The 20916-nt window shown below is 37.6% G+C and overlaps 2 protein-coding genes across 3 annotated transcripts; one reads left to right on the plus strand and one right to left on the minus strand.

The window, feature by feature from the left end:
* Positions 1-497: 497 nt before the first annotated feature.
* Positions 498-3208, minus strand: LOC110668779 (uncharacterized). Its single transcript, XM_021830151.2, has 2 exons — positions 2883-3208; positions 498-1809 (listed from the first exon to the last, which is right to left on the minus strand). Exon 2 carries the CDS (start codon positions 1680-1682, stop codon positions 1182-1184), a length of 501 nt encoding a protein of 166 aa, XP_021685843.2. The 5' UTR covers positions 1683-1809; positions 2883-3208; the 3' UTR covers positions 498-1181.
* A 1120-nt stretch (positions 3209-4328) lies between these two features.
* Positions 4329-20177, plus strand: LOC110668797 (microtubule-associated protein TORTIFOLIA1). 2 transcript variants are annotated; one of them, XM_021830165.2, is made up of 7 exons: positions 4329-5432; positions 14871-15065; positions 15823-15928; positions 16001-16629; positions 16708-17586; positions 18373-18566; positions 19128-20177. In XM_021830165.2, the coding sequence occupies exons 1-7, from the start codon at positions 4671-4673 to the stop codon at positions 19255-19257; spliced, it is 2895 nt and encodes a 964-aa protein (XP_021685857.1). In that variant the 5' UTR covers positions 4329-4670; the 3' UTR covers positions 19258-20177. The 2 variants fall into 2 exon arrangements, with proteins under 2 accessions (XP_021685857.1, XP_021685858.1); XM_021830166.2 differs by lacking the exon at positions 19128-20177 and adding an exon at positions 18860-19106.
* Positions 20178-20916: the final 739 nt, after the last annotated feature.

The following is a 20916-nucleotide window of genomic DNA, read 5'->3' on the forward strand; positions in this document are numbered from 1 at the left end:
TGGGTCCTGCACAATTCAACTTCTTGTAGCAAAAACTCATCAAAACAGTCACCTTTAACACAGTTTTGATGGCTTACCCAATTGCGGTGGCTTCTTTACTTCCATTTACTCATTTCTTGCCAAGCTAGTGAACACAACTAATTGCTAAACAATGTCAAATCATATCTTTCCTGTGAACCTTTCACAATGACAGAAAAATAGCAAGGGAAAGATGAAGAATATGAATCAACTGTTCCCATGCCTGAAAAGCACTCAAAGTTGATGCACCAAACTACCATTCCCTTGCTATTCAAGACATGAAGGGAATAACAGCTTACCAACAATAGACAAGACAGAAGTTGTCCCTCTTTTTGAGCCTCACATCATCATTTGACGCTAACTGGGAAGAGGTGGAATGTTATGGTCAAAACCCTTAATGACTGTATTACGCAGATATTTCACATAATTCACCTTCTAAGGCCAATCATAATCATGATCCAAATATGCACCGATTAACATGTGAATCAGAACCATCATGTTAAAAGAGGAAACAGTATAGTGGTTAGCAAATTAAATGGATAGACAGCAAGCACATGAATACAATGAACATGTCACTATCTAATCTTTTAAATAGGGGAAATCTAATGCTCTTCACTTCAGATAGAGAACATGAGGTAAAGAATTCATATCAAAACACTGGGTGGAGGCTATAGGGCCAATCACCATATGCCCCAGAGAAGCATTTCCCCCTCCCAGATCAAGATTCAAGATCCCAACCCATTTCTCTTCGTCTGCAAGCCTACTTCACCTGAACAAACAAAACAAGCATAAATCTAGCACCATAACCACAAAAGTCCTGAAGACATGGCAGCACAGAATCCTGTAGACATAGGCACTCGAGGAACCATTGGGTCCCTCGTAATGCAAGAAATCAGGTATTTCAGCCAACTAGAATTAGCCTGTCCAGAAAGCTCACAGAAGCCCAAGTCCCATACTACTTCTGGAATAGCCTCAACTAGTAGTATTCAATCCAAATCCACCCTTGGATCTGTGATAACAACCCCAAAAAAGAAAAAGAAAGGAAGCAGCAGGCTTCTACCAAGCATGTGTTCTATGGTGGAAGTTTCAAACAACAACCGGCCAATCGGGACTTCAGGGTTCAGTTACAGGAACCTGAAATCTGATGTCAAGAACTTGCAAGTTTAGACAATGCTCTCAGATAGCTTTGAGAAACCAAGCTTCTTGAGTTTGCTGGTTACCGGGCTAATCCATGCCTTATCTGGCTGACCACATTTTATGTCCACAACTTCAACAATGTTAGTCCCTTTCTTTTTGGTTTTCTCCCTACTAGTAGTTCTCTCCAGTGTTACATTCTCAGAACGGAGCATTGGCATTCGATGGGCACTTTTAGTGTAGCTTTTCATCTTCCGAGCTGTTTCAGGGCTTCTACATTTAGTACTGCTGCTACTACCACTGCTGCTTGCTTCATCCAATGATTTTCTTGCTCGTAGTCTTCTAGGAGTAGTTGCACTACAGGGAACTGAGATAGGAACAGTCTTAGGCTTATCTTGATGAGATACTGATGCCTGTGATGCAGATTTAATGGATTCCAGTTCCCTTGTCATCAGTGCACTGATTGTTCCAGTGGTCCCCACCTTGATGGAACCTCCACTGCCCTTGATAGCTTCTAGGTTCTGAACCATGTCAACTATCTATACAGTTTCAACCAAAAGTCTGAAGTATTCTTTTAACAGAGTAGCTCTTAATCTTCAAAGCTTGTAAAAAAGTATTGTGACCAAATGAGTTCTTAAGCCTGTTATGCACTAGCACCTGCATCCAGGAATATACGGCATCTTTAAACCAAAATATAAATCATATTCTTCACATCAGAGCTTATCATTGAACAAATATTAAAAAAATGAAATAAAAAAACTCACATTTGAGAGCATGAGCATGCTCAAATGAACACAAGAAACAAAATTTTCAAGAAAGTAAATGATAGATTTTACATGAGAATGCATAATACTGGTCAGTTCAACATAATACGGTCCCAAGGCCGGAAATTAGTCATGATTGCCTCAATGAATAGCCCAGAACTCAGAAAAAGGAATAAAACAAAGTGTTCTTCATCACAATAAATGGTTAAACAAGGAATTAGCCACAGGAGGTAACAAATCCAGAGTGGAAAAATATCTTTCCATAACAGTTATTGATAATAACAAGAGTGAAGGATGTTCACAAGGAAAAGGTTCAATGTCAGATCCAGATAATACAAGAGGTCCAATGTAGCAATTAGTTCCTTGCACTCTCATCTAGTATTAGTCGACTCAGAGTCAGAAGTGTATACAGATTCCAGAAACTTGAACTGGAGATTATCAGTTCATCAAAATATCCATTTTAAAGCAACAATAATCCACAAAGTATACCCAAAACCAGGTCAACAGCTTTGTTCCAAAAACAAAAGAACAGAAATTCAACAATGGATCTTGAGACCGCAGGCATATGAATAGCAGAATCAAAATGTTGCATGAAATCCCTTCATTTAAAAAGAAGGAATATTATCGACACTTAAAACACAAGGGAAATCACTTAAAATCAGAGCCTTCAATCCAAGGCGTCAAGTTGACTGGAATCCAGCGAAAATAACAAGAATTCAGAAACCAAATCACTAAAATAACATCAAGAAATTTGTAATAGACATCTAAAGCAAGGTATTAAGGCACCGAAAACATCATATAAACACACCTAGCAACCAATAATCACTGTATCTAAAATAGGACCGTAAATTTCGTGTTCTTTTAACATCAAGAATCCAGGAACTGCCTTGAATAACACAAAAGAACCCACAACTAATCTACAAAGAACCAAATGCAGATAATAGGAATAGAGATTCAAAAACATACCCACAAGCATGACATCAAATTCTATGGTTTTTGAAGATGACAAGAACGAATCTGAGGCAAACAGGAAAATGAAACAAAACCCAAAAACACTTTTTGGAATCTTTCGCAGTTACTAAAAGATCCTTAAAAAGAATTTTGAGGATTAACCAGCACGTGTAGTAATCGATACTGTCACCTCATAAAGAGCAATCTAATCAAATTTGTAATGAAAATCTCACTCTTCGCAAAGTGTTCTGTCTTTATTTAGCAATGTTGGAGAGAGGGATCGAGTGGTACCAATAATGGAGCAAGCAGCGAATGTGTTTCTCCATGGATTATTAGTTAACTTCCGTATACAAGATTTTAGCGTACTGTATTTTACATTTACAGTGAGTTTCTTCAAAATAAATCTCATATATGCATAAATAAAGAAGAATTACGTTTACCATAAGTAATAATTTTCTGTGATTTTTTGGTTAAAAAATTCAAAAGTAACAGCCTTTTCCAATTTGACAAAAAGAAAAAAAAAAGCCTTTTCCTAGATTTTGCCAGTGTTTCACTTTTTTAATTTTAATTTATTATTTAAAAAAATTTAAATTTAAATTTTATTTTTATAAAAATTTCTTTGACATGTTATAACATATTTTCATATTAAAAAAAATAAAATTTCTTTTTACTTTATTTACTAAAAAAAATTCTTTTAATTACTATTCGAATTTATTATAAATATATTAATATTATCATAATGACCTAATTTTTAAAAAGAAAAAAAAATTATTTTTATTAAAAAAGTATTAAAATTAAATTTATAAATATTATATTATAATTTAGAAAATTTTTTATTCTGCTGTTAGAATGATTTACTCCGTGAAATGAAGAAAATTATTTTTTATTAAAAAATATTAAAATTGTATTAATTTAGAAGAATTTTTTAATTTAAAAATTTATTATTGCATGTTGAAGTAATTTTTTATAGATAAAATTAAAATTTATGAATTTTTTTATTAACAAAATAAAGTAAAAAAAAATATGGATTAAAAATGGGAACAAACTATATAAAAATTATGTAGTACTTGGTTCTTGTGTATTTACGTTCACAGTGAATTCTTTAAAAGGTCAATCTCATAATTATATATAAAAAAATTATATTTATTATATTTAAATACGCGGTTTTTTTAACCAACCTCTTCATCAATTTTTTACTCTGCCTGATTTTAATTGGATTTCATAAGATATTCAAAATATGCAAGCTGAAATTTGATTTAATTGAATTATTATTACAATTTTTAATAAATCTTTTATTTATTTGATTTTTATTAAAATTCAAAGTCAAATAATTTTAAATTAAAATTTATCGATAAATTTAAATATTTTTAATAATTATTTTGATATTATATGATACGAAAAATATATAAAAAATGTAAATATTTAATTGTAAACATGCTTCAGTTTCATTTGATTTTCAAATAAAACAACCTTTTCGTGGTTTCCCTCACTCTCGCTTGTGCTCTCAGATCTCACCTTACAGAGTCTTACACCATAACCATTCACATCCAAAGCACAATCAATTAGCTTTTCTTTGGCTTAGCTCTCACTTCTTTTTCACCTCCCTCTCTCTCTCTCTCTCTCTCTCTCTCTCTCAATTGTAAAAATTCTTCCTCTCTGAAGCTGCATTTCAGTCTCTTTCTTTTCTCAAGTTCCATCCTGTAATTTAACATACTAATATCTTTCATGTCCTTGAAATCCCACTAAAATTTCCCTCTCTGTGCAAAAAATCCATATCTCTCTCTCCCTCCATAACCATTAACAATGAGTACACAAGCACCCAAATCGGCAAAAACCACAAAACCCCCTAACCAAAACCAGCCCACCTCAAGATCGCCCTCTCTCTCCACTCACTTAGCCATGGTAGAACTCAAGCAACGAATCCTTATCTCTCTCTCTAAGCTGGCCGACCGCGACACCCATCAGATCGCCCTCGAAGACCTTCATTCTATTACCCAATCTATCTCACCTGAAGCGCTCCCTTTGCTCCTCAACTCCCTCTATGACTCCCTTTCTGACTCATCCAACGCCAAACCATCCGTCAAGAAAGAATCTCTGCATTTGCTCTCTCTGACTTGCCAATCTCATCGGGATTTGACGTTGCCCCACTTGACGAAAATCATTGCCTACGTTGTTAAGAGACTGAAGGATCCTGATTCAAGTGTTAAGGATGCGTGTAGAGATGCTATTGGGGTTTTGTCACGGTTGTATTTAAAGAGTGGTAGTGGTGGAGAGGGAAGTGGAGATGGTAATGGAATGGGATCCATGATGGGATTGTTTGTTAGGCCGCTGTTTGAGGCCATGGGAGAGCAGAACAAAGGTGTTCAATCAGGTGCTGCAATGTGTATGGCGAAAATGGTGGAGTGCGCCGCTATAGACGCGAATGATGCTGGCGGAAATGCTGTTGATGGAAATGTCCCGACTGCGGCGTTCCAGAAGTTGTGTCCAAGGATTTGTAAATTGTTGAATGGCCAAAATTTCCTGGCGAAAGCTGCTTTATTAGGGGTTGTGACGAGTTTGGCTCAGGTTTGAATAACGTAGTTGTCAGGTTTAATTTATTTGTCAATGTGCATAAACTATATTCTTGAAATAATGCCGTTGATGCGAATTGTTTTGTCTCTGACTAATGATAAGTTGAGGCTCTAATGCTGTTGCATTTGGTGAATTGATTTATTTATTGGTTGCTTAGAATTGCTAGAGAAAGAGATGGGAATTTGGATTGTTAGCATATATTTTGATGATGCATAACTGAATTTTAAGATTTATGTGGTGAAGTGATGAATTTTAGGTGATGAGTCATATGAGTTTGTGGCAGGATTAGTAATGTGGTTCTTTCTTGATTGGTTTAGTGTGTGGCTTGTATTGGTTTTGCCTCTGTGGCTTATATTGGTTTTTTAATCTGCATGATATTATATAAGGGGACATAATTGATATTTGACTTGGATAAATGAAAAGAAAAGAGATATGAATTTGAGATTTTGAATGTTTTGTTCTGTTTGATGAAGCAATTTTCGCAATCTGTGCTGAGTTAGATTTATGCTAACTATAGTTGATATCCATGGTTTATTTGGTTGATGAAGTTTAGGAACAGAAAATAACATTATTGCATTGTGGTTGAAATATGGTGGCGTTGATCTCCTTGAAGCTCTTGTTGATTATTGATAAAATGAAGGACATAGAGAGATGATTTGGAATATTTCACAGTTGTTTCATATTTCTCTCGAGAAAATGATCCTCTAAGATGATCCATTTCTCTTAGATCTCATTTTCTTCTCTTCTGTAAAACTCTCTTTCCCATTTCTTGCAATCTTGATCTCTCCGATTACCATTTGCTTCTAAAAGTCCACCTCTGTGCCTCTATATACAATACAACATGAGCACACAACACAAGCACCTAGATCTCCAAAACCCACAGAATTTGCAAACTAATCTTCAATCATGTCTTCATCTATATCCTCTTCCCTTTCCACTCACTTTCCTAATGTTGCACTCAAGCAACAAATTATGCCTCTCTCTATAGTTTCTCATATGAACCCACCAAAAAGTTGTTAGGTAGAAACCCTAACAACAGTTATTTCAGAGTTGAAATTAAAAGAACAGAAAATTAGAAGAAAAGAGAGAGAGAGAGAGAATTGTAATGAAGAAGATAATATTTCATTGAGAATTTGAATGAATCTTTACAATATCTCACAGCCCTGTTTATTGCCACTTTCCCTCCAAAAACAACTGCCTAACCCTTGCTACAATTTCACCAACAACCTCTAATAGAAAGGTACAACAATTTCAACTACCATCACAACTAATTAATCAATTCACTTATTCTTATACTTCTTTCTTCTGTACGTGACAATACCCCCATATCGAGAACATTCTTGTCCCCAAGAATGTATGAAAGTGGGAAATTGGGCTTGGATGAATGACTGATCCTCCCAAGTAGCATCCTCTAATGGAAGATTAAACCATTTGACCAGTCCTTGAATTACAGCTTGACCATTCCTTGTAATGGTTCTGGTTTGCAAAATCTTCTCAGGGGCCACTATTATTTCATTCTCCAACATTTCAAGTAACTGTAATTATGGCACGACATTGTCTCCAAGTTTTCTCTTGAGAAGCGAGACATGGAAGACAGGGTGAATAGCAGCATTAGGAGGAAGCTGTAACTTGTATGCCACGTTGCCAATCTTCTGTAGAATTTGAAATGGTCCATAATACCTAGCAGCTAGCTTTAAATTCCTTCTTAAGGCAACAGATGTTTGTCTATAAGGTTGAAGCTTTAGATATACCACATCCCCTACCTCAAATTCTTTCTCAACTCTACCCTTATCAGCTTGGTGTTTCATCCTGTTCCTAGCTTGCTCCAAATTATTCTTGAGAGCATCATTCAACTGCTGCCTCTCCTGAAAAAATTGGTCAACAGCCTGAACTGGTGATGCAAAAGAAGGAATAACAGGTAATGATGGAGGGTAATAGCCATATAAGGCTTCAAATGGAGTTATTTTTATAGCAGAATGGTATGAGGAATTGTACCACCACTCTGCAATTGGCAACCACTGAAACCAGGCTTTGGGATGCTGATGAGTCATGCATCTCAAGTAGGTTTCCAAACACTGATTCAAACGTTCTGTTTGGCCATCACTTTGAGGGTGGTAAGCATTACTATAAGAAAGAGTAGTGCCCAGCTGCTTGAAAAATTCTTTCCAAAACACACTTGTAAATGCTTTATCTCGATCTGAAACAATTGTGACAGGGGCACCATGAAGCTTATAAATGTGTTCTATAAAGACCTTTGCTACAGAAGATGCAGTAAAGGGATGAGCCAATCCAATGAAATGACCATATTTTGTATACCTATCAACCACCACTAGGACAGTATCCTTACCTCCAGACTTAGGAAGCTGCTCAATAAAATCCATAGTGATGTGCTGCCATGCCTGAGAAGGTATTGGTAAAGGCTGCAATAACCCAGGGGTAGCGGAAGTCATTCCCTTGCATTTAGCACATTTTGCACATTGTTGCACCCATTGCAAGACTTCAGTATACATGCTAGGCTAATAAAAATATCTCTGCAGCCTACTATAAGAATTGTGAATGCCGGAGTGCCCTCCCATAGCACTGTCATGATACAATGCTATTAATTGCTTCCTCAAATTACCATGACAACCCACATACAATCTATTGTTGTAATACAGCAGCCCTTGCTTCAAATGAAACTTGAAATGAGCCTTACTATCCAAAGAAAGTTGAGTAATTAAATTCGCAGCCTTAAAATCATTAACATAGCTATTAAGGACATTAGCCATCCAAGTAGGAATGATTTCAGAATGAGCAGCAGATAATTGATTCACAGCAGAATGTGGCCTTCTAGATAAAGCATCAGACACTCTATTCTCCACCCCTCTTTTATACAAAATTTTATAATCTAAACCCAAGAGTTTAGAAATACCTTTCTGTTGTAGGTTAGTGTGAAGTCTTTGCTCTAAAAGGTGCTTGATACTTTCATGATCAGTTTTGATGAAGAAAGGACCTTGCTCAAGTTAATGCCTACATTTAGTGACAGTAAAAGTGAATGCCAGCAATTCTTTGTCGTATACGGAAAGGCTTTGATTCCTAACACAAAAGCCTTAGAAATATAGGCAATAGGGTGTCCATTTTGCTGTAATACAGCTCCCATACCATAGCTGCTAGCATCAATTTCAATGATAAATTGCTGAGTAAAATTTGGTAATGCCAGAATAGGAGCAGAAGACATAGCTACTTTTAATGAGTCAAATGCTTGTCTAGTAACTTCAGTCCATTGAAAGTTGTCCCTCTTTAATAAATCTGTAAGAGGCTTACTAATCACCCCATAATTTCTACCAAACTTCTTGTAATACCCTGTCAATCCCAAGAAACTCCTCAATTCCTTGACAGAAGTTGGATAAGGCTAAGCTACCATAGCCTCAATTTTGTCTGGATCTGTAGATACTCCTTTTTCTAAAATAATATGCCCTAAATAATCAACAGAATTCTGACCAAAAGAGCACTTAGACATTTTAGCAAAAAGCTGCTGCTCCTCCAACACCTTAAAAACAGATTCCAAAAGCTGTAAATGGGATTCTAAATCAGGGCTGTAAATGAGTATGTCATAAAAAAAAAACAAGAACAAACTTCCTTAAAAATGGTTGGAAAATTTGGTTCGTGAGGGCTTGAAAGGTGGCAGGGCCATTAGTCAATCTAAAAGGCATGACTGTGAATTCAAAATGTCCATGATGGGTTTTAAATGCAGTTTTGGGAATATCAGGAGGATCCATTGGAATTTGGTGATATCCAGCTTTTAAATCCATCTTAGAAAACATTTTTGCTCTATGTAATTCATCCAATAGATCATCTATGATAGGAATAGGAAATTTATTCTTAATGGTGTGGTCATTCAACTTTCTGTAATCAACGCAAAATCTCCAAGTGCCATCCTTCTTCTTAACCAATAAAACAAGGGAAGAAAATGGACTAGTGCTAGGCTGAATAACTTTGGAATTCAACATTTCAGTCACCAACTTTTCAATCTCATTTTTCTGATAACGGGGATATCTATAAGGTCTCACATTTATAGGTTTAGTATCAGGTTGTAATGGAATATTGTGGTTATGACTTCTAAAAGGGGGTAAGGAAGTAAGTTCAGCAAAAACTTGAGGGTATTTATGAATAACTTTCTGAATATCAGGGTGAATATTACCTCATTAGTGCAAGCGAGTAGTAGCGACAACAAAATGAATTCCAATAGCTGCTCTATCAAATTAACACGAATAATGGAGACTGAAATCATTTCCCTTCCTATGCAACAAGCTCTGCAGGAATTACATTCTTGAAGGCTACCAGGTTCCATCCCCTCTTTAATCCCTTGCAAAGTAACTAAAGTATCCCCCTTTTGAAATGAGATTTGCAATCCCTTGAAATCAAATAAAATTGGACTCGCACTTGTCATCCAATCTACTCCCAATATAACATCAAATCCACCCAACTCCAAAAGTCTCATAGGAAAAGAGAAACATTGGTTCTGAGTGTGCCATTGAAATGAAGGACACATTGTAGAACTTAGTAATTTCCTTCCATCAGCTACAATAACCATTGACATAGGTGCTTGCACCACTAGAAGTTTTAAATTTTTGGCCACTTTTACATCCAAGAAACTGTTAGTGCTCCCACTATCCACCAATATAACTAATTGTCTATCCTTATGTCTCCCCATCACCTTAATTGTGTCTACACCTTGACTGCCTTCCATAGCATGGACTGATAGAGTCATTTCTAATTGTCCTTCCCCAATTTCCTCACCTTCTACCACTTCTTGATACTCTTCCTCCAATTTTTCCACTCCTTGTTCCTCCAACTGAATGGCCATAGCAGTCTTAGATTTACACTGATTACCAGGGAAGAACTTTTCCCCACATCTATAACAGGGTTTGGACTGTCTACTTGCTGCTGGAGTTGGAAGCAAACCTGGTTTAGACGAAGGTTGAGGTAGTGAATTACTACTGGTAGCAGAAGAGGACTTAGCAGTGGTTGTAGAAGGTTTTTGGTTGTGGTTGTTATCATTTGGAGGTTTTGGTGGATAAGAAAGTGGTTGAGAAATTTTGTAGGATTGGTTTGAAGAAGAAGATGCAAAATTAGGCTTATAAGCACTATTGTAACTAGATCTTGGTGGAGAAAAGGCTTTACTATTACATAGCATCCACTGCTCTTGTAGTCTAGCTACTTCAAAAGCATGAGCTAGGGTTGTAGGCCTAACCATTCTCACCATTGGCCTAATTTCATCCTTTAATCCTCCAATGAATCCAAACAAAAAATAATCTTCCCCTAAATCAGGCATAAACCTCTCCATTCTCACCCTAAGATCCTCAAACCTATCTTGATATCCCCCAACACTACCCTCTTGCCTTAGTCTCATAAACTCCTCAACTACATCCCCAAAACCCTGTTCTCCAAATCTATTGCATACTGCTATCTCAAATTCTTTCCAAGATCCACTAATTTTAGACTTATTCCAATTTTGAAACCAAGAGTCAGCTCTTCCTACCATATACAAGCTTGCTATTCCCACCATCTTATCTTTAGGAACCCTAAAAACTTCAAAGTACTTGAAACACTTTCTAACCCAAGCCCTTGGCTCACTCCCATCAAAAGTTACTAATTCAATCTTAGGCAAAATCTTTTTCTGACCCCACTGATTCCATAACAAAATTAGAACTACCCTGATCTCTAGAATGAAAATTCAGAGTTTCCTTTGGAGTTGTTAAAGAATTCTTACCTGTCACTCCATTAAAATTCCTTTTATCAGAGTTGATGATTTCCTTCCCTTTTTCCCCAAAAAACCCTAGCATTAGGGTTTCCAATCTTCCCACAGCACTCTTAATTGCAATTTTATTCTCGGCAGCGTCTTTCTTGATTCCTTCTTGTAACTTCTTGAAGTCCTGCTTCAGAATTTCCATTTCCTTACTGGTCTCCCGAGATTCCCCTTGCAACAGATCCAACCTTTCTTCCATTTGTGCCATCTTAACAGCATCTTGATCCACCACTACTGATTTAGTCGTGGTTTGCGATTCCAAAGAACCAAATTGCAGATGAACCTACCCAATTTTCAAGCTATGATACCAAATGTTAGGTAGAAACCCTAACAACAGTTATTTCAAAGTTGAAATTAAAAGAACAGAAAATTAGAAGAAAAGAGAGAGAGAGAGAGAGAGAGAGAGAGAGAGAGTGAGAGTGTGTCAAGAATTGTAAGGAAGAAGATAATATTTCATTGAGGATTTGAATGAATCTTTACAATATCTCATAGCCCTATTTATTGCTACTTTCCTTCCAAAAACAACTGCCTAACCCTTGCTACAATTTCTCCAACAACCTCTAATAGAAAGCTCCAACAATTTCAACTATCATCACAACTAATTAATCAATTCACTTATTCTTATACTTCCTTCTTCTGTACGTGACAAAAGCCACTGTTAAAAAGGATTCTATCCATTTACGGTCTCTTTGCTGTCAAATTCATCCTAAAATTACCACATTTGTCCAAAATCATTGCCCAAATTATTAAAGTGTTGAAAGATTTTGATCCAAGACCAAGTATTCGGAACGCATGTTGTGATGTGGTTGGCATTTTGTTTAGGTTATATTTAAAGGAAGTAGGAGTATAGTTATTAAAGGCACAAGGCGTAGGCGGTCCCTGAATGAGATGAGGCACACAAAAAAAAAAAAAAGATATTGCTTTATTTAACCAAACTTATCGAAATTACTATTCTACAAAGCATTAATAAGCATGGAAATATCTTTAAAATATTTTTGCAATCCAAAAAACTAAGCTATTATAGATACTAATGTCTATAATAAAACTAAACAATCTAAGTAAGTGTTTATGATTTATTTACTTAGATTGTTAAAGTTGCAAAAAAAAAAAAAAATGGAGAGTAAAATCTAAGTTATTAATTAAATCTTATTTCAGCCACTAATGAGATTGGTTTTGTTTTGGGTTTGGTTAATATGCTTTTGTCCATGATTGATATGCATAATGTGGGCTGCGACCAATGGACTTAATGCCAAAGAAGCAACAAATAGCAGACAAGAAAGCATGAAGGTGGAGAAAGATTATTCATAGGTCCACTTGAGACACATTTAAAAAAAAAAAAAGCCAGGATGCAGCACCCCAAGTGGATGGTGTAGAGAGAGAGAGAGAGAGAGAGAGAGAGAGAGAGAGAGAGAGAGAGAGAGGGAGAGGGAAATTTTTTATTTGAGAAAAATCTAAGTGGGTGGATGGAGAAAGAGAGAGAGAAGGAAAGAAAAGAAAGAGAGAGTATCTAGTTCTAAAAAAAAGGGACATACTTGGAACATTGCTTTGGCATGCCTTGGTGCAAAAAAGGGGACATACTTGGAACATTACTTTGATATGCCTTGGTGCGCCCAAGGTAATTAAAAGCATAAGGCATACTCAAAGCAATACATCACCCCATCGCTTAATTGGAGGCACAAAATTATTAAAAAATTTACCAATAATATAATATGCAAAGAAAATAAATCCTATCTATAAAATTTAAACCCTTAAGAGATCATCAAACATCTGAAAGTTTTAGCATTCAAATTCATGTCATAACCTAGAGATTTCAATCAAAGTTCTTAAAACTTTCATCGTCTCCAAAATAAAATCCATTTCCATAAAATCTTCATCTAAATTAGTTTCAACATCTTCCAATGTTGGCCTTGAAGTTGAGGCTCTTTACACTTTAGGCATAAAAAGTCATCGCTTCACTAAATGTGCTCCGCTTAGCATATGTAAAGGTGCTTTCCTATTTGTTGTTGCGCTTCAATCCTTTTGACTATACTCGGTGTGCTTGGGCTGTGGTGCATGCCTTAGAGATGTCGCCCTGCCTTTTGCATTCAGAGGCGCGGTGCCTCAAGCACATCTCAGGAGCACCTTTAATAACACTGAGTAGGAGGGGAGCATAGAGTATTGTTGTCCGCTAGGCCATTGTTTGAGGCCATGCGGAAGCAGAACAAAGGGGTGCAACTAGGTGCAACTATGTGTAACGGTCAGGCTCTAACTACTAGAGGAATTGTCCGCTTTGGCCATAAGCCTCACGGTTTTGTCTCATAGGTGAAATGGAGAACTTCCTAGGAGGTCACCCATCTTAGGATTTCTCTCAAGCGAGCATGCTTAACGCTGGAATTCTTCTAACTCTCCAGGCCATTTCACCAAAAGGCCCCCTCTAGTGATTAGTTTCCTCATTTTATATATCATTACTTTCTGTTCCCATTCCGATATGGGACGTGTTTCCTATCTTTCAGGGAGCTTTTCGCCGCGTCCAACGGAATAAGGCCTTGTGGCCCACCAGCTCCCGCAACAAGAGTCCTCACTTGTCGCACCGTACTGAGGGAGCTTTCGGCTCTGATACCAATTGTAACGGTCAGGCTCCAACAACTAGAGGAATTGTCCGCTTTGGCCGTAAGCCTCACGGTTTTGTCCCATAGGTGGAGTGGAGAACTTCTCAGGAGGTCACCAATCCTAGGATTTCTCTCAAGCGAGCACGATTAACCCTGGAGTTCTCTCCAGGGTTAAGCGTGCTCGCTTGAGAGAAATCTTAGGATGGGTTATCTCTAGGGTTAAGCGTGCTCGCTTGAGAGAAATCCTAGGATGGGTGACCTCCTGGGAAGTTCTCCACTCCACCTATGGGACAAAACCGTGAGACTTACGGCCAAAGCGGACAATTCCTCTAGTGGTTGGAGCCTGACTGTTACACTATGTGTGCTGCAAAGATGGTAAAAGTGTGTGCTATCTCCAGGGTTAAGCGTGCTCGCTTGAGAGAAATCCTAGGATAGGTGACTTCTTGAAAAGTTCTCCTCTCCACCAATGGGACAAAACCGTGAGGCTTACGGCCAAAGCGGACAATTCCTCTAGTGGTTGGAGCCTGACCGTTACACTATGTGTGCGGCAAAGATGGTAAAAGTGTGTGCTATGGCTGAAAACCTGCCTGTGGGGGCATTTCAGCGGTTTTTTCCTTGAGTTTGTAAATTGTTGAACAGGCGGAATGTCCATGCCAAAGCTGCAACGTTGGATGTTGTGGCAAGTTTGTTGCTGGTTTGGGCCATATATTTCTGTTATATTTGTTTTGGAACTATGATTGCATATGAGTAGTAATGATTTTATGTTTATTTGCTATTGAATGGCACAAAATAGGTTGGATTCTTGGCAAGTTAGCATAAGTTCCAAAGAGTTGCTTTGATAAAGCTTGCTTCCTTTTATTTGTGATTAATTGGATATTCATTCTCTTAGACGGTTACTAATTACTCAGTTACTTTTTTTAGTGTGTTTAACCAATTGGCTGTTGACGTACTCAAGTTGTGAGCATATGAACTGATGACTGATAATATATTTGTATAAATCTTTGCCATAACAGAAACAAAATTCTGGAATTCTAAGGAAATATGAAATTGTTTTAGGTGGGAGCAATTGCACAGCAAGGGTTGGAACCATTGCTGGAAAGTATTCATGACTGCCTTGGGAGTACAGACTGGGCAACACGTAAGGCTGCAGCTGATGCTCTAAGTGCGTTAGCATTGCATTCAAGCAGCTTAATTGCGGATGGAGCTGTTAATTCCACAATGACAGTGCTTGAGGCTTCCCATTTTGACAAGGTAGCTTTTTTCATTTTTCCTCTACTTGCATAATATTTTGGTGGTTCTATTGACATCATATAGTCTGTATAGTTATTGCATTTCAATAGCCCAATCGCCAAAGTTTTCACGTTGAATGTCACTGCATTTACCCATGAGCCTTTTCTGTAACTTCTCTCAGGTTTTGTGTGAGTTGTTCAATTTCTATTGAAGGCTAAGATGCTGAATGCTGTATTGCAGATTCCAATGCTTAATATTTTTAGCAGTCCCCAACAAGCAAAAATTACACCTTGTTCCACGGAATATCTGATACAGTGGGTTAAATTGCACTCTATTAGAAAACCAAGCAAAACCTGTCACATGTAGGTCGCACAAACTATTCAGTTTCATCTTTTTCAATTAAATGGAATGTTAGTGTGACTGTTAAATGTTAGCTTAAATTCACAACCCAAAAATCCAAATGAAAAATGTCATGAATTATCTTGAATATCATTATTGATATATTGAAGAGTGCACTTTAAACTGGGTGACTTCTCTAAACTGTTCTGTGTGCCATCAATGACACCTACATTTTATTCTTGTGATTCTAATAAGGTGTTTGCATGTAAATGTTGTGTGGTTCTGAAGAACTAATCAAGTCCATTGTTCAAGGACAGGAACTCGTGCTCTGGTTGAAATATATTGCTTTAGAAGATCAGTGTATATCGCTTTATATAGCCTTTTTTTGCCTTCGGGACCATCATCATAGCAAAATGATCATTATTTATTAGTTGAACAGATAAAGCCTGTCAGAGATAGTGTGACAGAGGCATTGCAGTTATGGAAGAAGATTGCAGGAAAAGCAGAAGATGGTGTTTTGGATGATCAAAAGGCTTCGTCTCGTGGTGAGCATTTCAGTAAGACTATATTGTCTAACACTTGTTTTTTTGACCATTTTCTTTCTGATCAATGTTCAGATGGTCAACATCCTGAACAAGCAGAGTTGTTAAATAAGGATTTAAATCCCAGAGACCAGAAAACAGAATCATTGGCGAGGGATTCATCCAGTGGTTCTTCCCTGACTATGGATTCTGTTTCTAAAGGTGGAAGCATTCCTGACAAAGTGGTTGTAATACTGAAGAGGAAAGCACCTGCTTTGACAGACAAAAACTTAAACCCAGAATTCTTCCAGAAACTTGAAAGAAGGGAGTCTGGTGATCTGCCTGTAGAAGTTGTTGTTCCTCGTAGATGTATCAATTCCTCAAAATTGAACAATGAGGAAGAACCAGAGCCAAATGATTCTGAATCAAGGGGAAGGTCTAGCCGCATTGGAAATAGTCAATCAGATGACATCCATGGATCTTTCAATAATAAGTACCAAAACCTTGAGAGAGAAATTGCTGGGAAAGATTCAAGAACTAGAGCATTTGATAATGACAGGCTTGATGTAAATCATGGGGAATCATCTGGTAGTCGTGCCGGTTTCTCTAAATCTGATGGCCAATCTGAAGGAACCTTCATGAATAGCAAAGGAAATTGGTTGGCTATCCAGAGGCAGCTATTGCAGTTGGAGAGACAACAAGCTCATCTCATGAATATGGTGCAGGTATGTATGAACCTTCACATTAAGGAAATTGATCTCATGCATGCTTTTGTTTTTACTGATAAATGCTGCATATCATAGGATTTTATGGGTGGGTCTCACGATAGCATGGTAACTTTGGAATATAGAGTTAAGGGTCTTGAGAGAATAGTTGAAGACATGGCACGTGATTTGTCAATATCATCAGGCCGAAGGGGTAATAATTTTCCTATGGGTTTTGAGGGATCTTCTAATAGACCTTTAGGAAAGTACAGTGGCTTCTCTGACTACTCCAGTGGCAAGTATAATGGACGTGTTCGTTTTGGGGAAAGATTTACCCAATCTGATGTTACTGCTTCAGGCATGAGAGGAAGGGGCCCTCATTCGAGATCTGATGTGTCTGATGATTGGAATATTCCAACTTATGGTGCTTCCAGAAATGGGCACATTAACTCGAGGAGAGCTCCTGGTAGCGGTTCTCTGGATGTTAGATCACCTAAATCAGAACCTGAAAGTGATCAGGTTGGCAGCCGGAGAGCCTGGGATAAAGGTGCTGGGCCTGTTAGGCTTGGTGAGGGGCCTTCTGCTCGGAGCGTCTGGCAAGCCTCTAAGGATGAAGCTACCTTAGAAGCCATTCGGGTTGCTGGGGAGGACAATGGATTATCTCGGACTGCAAGAGTAGCCATCCCTGAAATGACAGCAGAAGCCTTGGAAGATGATTGTGGTGGCATGCAAGAGCGAGATCCTATTTGGACTTCTTGGAGTAATGCAATGGATGCCTTTAAAATGGGTGATATGGATACAGCTTATGCTGAAGTTGTATCTACAGGAGATGATTTCCTGCTTGTGAAGCTTATGGACAGATCAGGTCCTGTGATTGACCAACTTTCAAATGAGACAGCACGTGAGGTCTTGCATGCTATTACACAGTTTCTACTGGAGCACAACTTGTTTGACATCTGTTTGTCTTGGATTCAGCAGGTATTCCTCAAGTGAACACAAGATGCAAATGATTTGTTAAAAGGTTTTTTCTTATCATGCACATATCCTTGGCTTGTGAAGCAATCACTCACTCCCTAGAATAGCTAATGTACAACCTCTTTGTAGTGAATTAAATGAGAGAGAGACTGTTGTCATTCTTTAAGCCAGAGCATAGCTTTGGATTGGGAAGGGTAGGGACTGGGCAGAGTAATCTGTACTTCCTCAGGCCCTGTGGCTAGGAATTATATGCCCGAGTACAGAATGCCCTTGGCATGATATCGTAAATGCATGTGGGATCTGCTGTGATGTTATGGAAAAATAGGCAGAACTCTATGGTTAGAGCTGCTGTGGCAGCATGGTGGAGATGATATGTATATATATTATAAAATATTTTACAATGATATATTATCTATGCGTTGTTTTACTTAAAAAGTAGTAGAGATCAGTCTCAGCCTTTTAGGTGGTAATAAATTGATTTTGATGGAGGTGGGATTCTGGACTTGTTGGAGGTGGCGAATGGTTAAATTTTAGTTGAGGTAGATCTACTGATCTAGGGCCTTAATTTTCAATATAAGCTGAAGAGGAATAGAGCTTATGTTACTATAAGTGTTTGCTTTCTGGAATGTGATGGTTTGGTCCTTAGTTCTTCCAGTTACCTTTTGTGGTTCATTATTGAATTACATTCCATAGATTATCACATCCTCAGTTTTGTCTGTGCAAGGAGCTATGCATCTAATATTGATGAGAGTTGTAATATATTTCATTTGATTGCTTCATGTTCTTCAGTTGGTAGAAATAGTGTTGGAAAATGGACCTGATACCCTGGGCATTCCCAAGGAATTGAAGAAGGAGCTTCTACTGAATTTACATGAAGCTTCTACAGAAATTGATCCACCAGAAGATTGGGAAGGGGTAACACCTGATCAACTCTTGATGCAGTTGGCATCAGCCTGGCGAATTGAACTGCAACAGTTTGACAGGTAGTCACTCAACTGCCTGTCTTGGTTATTATAAATTTTGTACAAACCTTTTTGACTGGGTGATTAGTAAAATATACGTATCAATTTTACAATTAAAATGTAAATGAACTTACAAAAGCTTTCAAACAAATTTGCAGTCTGGAATTGTGCATTGATACTAGTATTTAGTGAAGATGGGATTTAAATTTTCTGCTAGAAACAGGTCTACTCCTTTTGGAGATGGTGATGCAAGCTGTTTGGTTATTCTTTATTTAGCGCCTTCAATTTCATTTGCACCTGTTATGATCTACCAGGTAAAATAATGCACAACATTCTGAGTGAAAGAACAGCTAATACAATTGGAAAGAAAGCAGTAACCTGTGCTCTCTTCTTCTCACAAATTGTGAATCCCACACAGATGGGTAGGCATACACTAGTGGCCAAAAGCTAAATGAATTTATAGACAAATTCTGAGTCTCATGTGCGTCGTTCATCGAAACTCGTTACAATTGTGCATGGACCTAAGCTATCAACAGAAATTTACTGGAAATGAATGTAATCTTTAATCGTCATCTTCCTCAGAATGTCCCTGTTACGACTCACAAGATGCCGCTATTCACAAGATGCATCTTGCATCCCTAATGTTGGCCAAAACTGTGCTGCTGCACCAACCACCTTGAGAATTGCACTCTTCTGTAATATTAGGAAATGATTCGAGTGGCAAAATCCTCTCAAGAATGGCATTGTAACCTTTGTATGGAAATGGAGACACTATAGAAGTACTCCATTCTCAAGGTTATGAGAAACATCACTACAGGATTTCAATAAAAATTGAGCCCCAATTGCAGCTACGAAATCACGATCTTACTTGGCAGCAGAGTACAAGTTTTGAGCACACTTTGCATCAACAGATAGGTCAACTTTACGAATGTTCTTTCCATCAAAGTGTTTGGACGTGCACTCAACTAGTAACTACAATGGCCTTGGCAGGCTCAGCAGACTCTATTGGTCCTTCCAAGAATACTTCATCATAAATCTGCTTTTCAAATGAAGTTAATTTCCAGAGAAATTGTTGAAAGCTACTAAGATAACTTTTACGTAACATTCAATTCATTATTGGTTGAAAATGCATGTAATTATGTACAGGTCTACAAAGTCATGTGGGAGCAGTATCTATAGTCTGTTTAATTATAATATACGAAGGAACATGTACATTTAGTCCACAAAGTTAGGATCTTCTGACGGTGGACTATTTGAGATGAAAGGCAAGTGGGTCTGTGAAAGCAGCAGGAGCACAGCAGAGCCCTGTGGCTGTGGCCATTAGAAAAAAGAAAGCATAATGGAGGAGAAACAAGCTAAAACCCCTTTATGGTTTTCTCTGAAAATTGAATCTCACACTGCAGACGATCTTTTTTTTTCCGCTGAAATAAGGAGAGGGTGGGTAACTCCAACTTGTCACTTGTGTACCTGTCCGTTGTCCAAGGACATATGTTGGCAAAATTATAATCTGCATCAGTGGTGTGTACGACTCTTGATTATGGTGGTTTCATCTAAGTCCCACTATAATCAATACTCATAGTAAGTTTGTTGAATATGTTGTATATGCAATGAATAAAATTAAATAATTTTGAATTTGATTTCAAATATAATTTAGTTAAAATTTATTAACGTAAATATTGCCTTGACTGACTTTTTTTATCAAGAAAAGGAGAACTAATCTAACCAAGCATGTTTATAAGAAAAAGAAGCATGTATGTTTAACTTGGTCTTGTTCAGTGTCAATGGCTTATTTGTTGAAGAATGAGTCATTGGCTTGAACAAAATATTTTTTCAAAGAAATTATACGAAAATTGTGATTGGAATCTCTCTCCATCAAACTGCTAGGATACATAGTCATTTGCAACAGAGGTACAAGCTAGACACTCGCGTCATCAATGGCAGTTCTTACCAAACCTGTAACACCCCTGATTTTTTATATATTATTATTGGGCTTCGTGTAGGTATTCTCATTTCGCGGAAATTCGACAGTTGACCGGGTCTGCGAAATTCGCCGCATGCACTGCATCGAAAAGTCTCCGAATTGGGCGAGATTTTGCCTACCCCCATTGTCGACGCCCCGAAAGGCCCTCAAGTCGGAATCGGCAAAGGTAAACCCGAACCTTGTTTTTTCATAATTTTCTAGTGCTTAAATAGGATTAAAAATCCGTAAAATATTCGTGGTAGCTTAGAAAATTACGATTCTTTTTGCAATAGCTTAGTAATATTGCTAAGGACCGCGGGGCAAAGTTTTAGAATTTTTAGAGTTGATTTGGGCAGTTTTTGCAAAAATGGTCAATTATAGGGACTAAATTGAAATTTTACATATTGTGAT

Source organism: Hevea brasiliensis, chromosome 15 (genome assembly GCF_030052815.1).
Source record: "Hevea brasiliensis isolate MT/VB/25A 57/8 chromosome 15, ASM3005281v1, whole genome shotgun sequence".
NCBI classification, from domain to species: domain Eukaryota; kingdom Viridiplantae; phylum Streptophyta; class Magnoliopsida; order Malpighiales; family Euphorbiaceae; genus Hevea; species Hevea brasiliensis.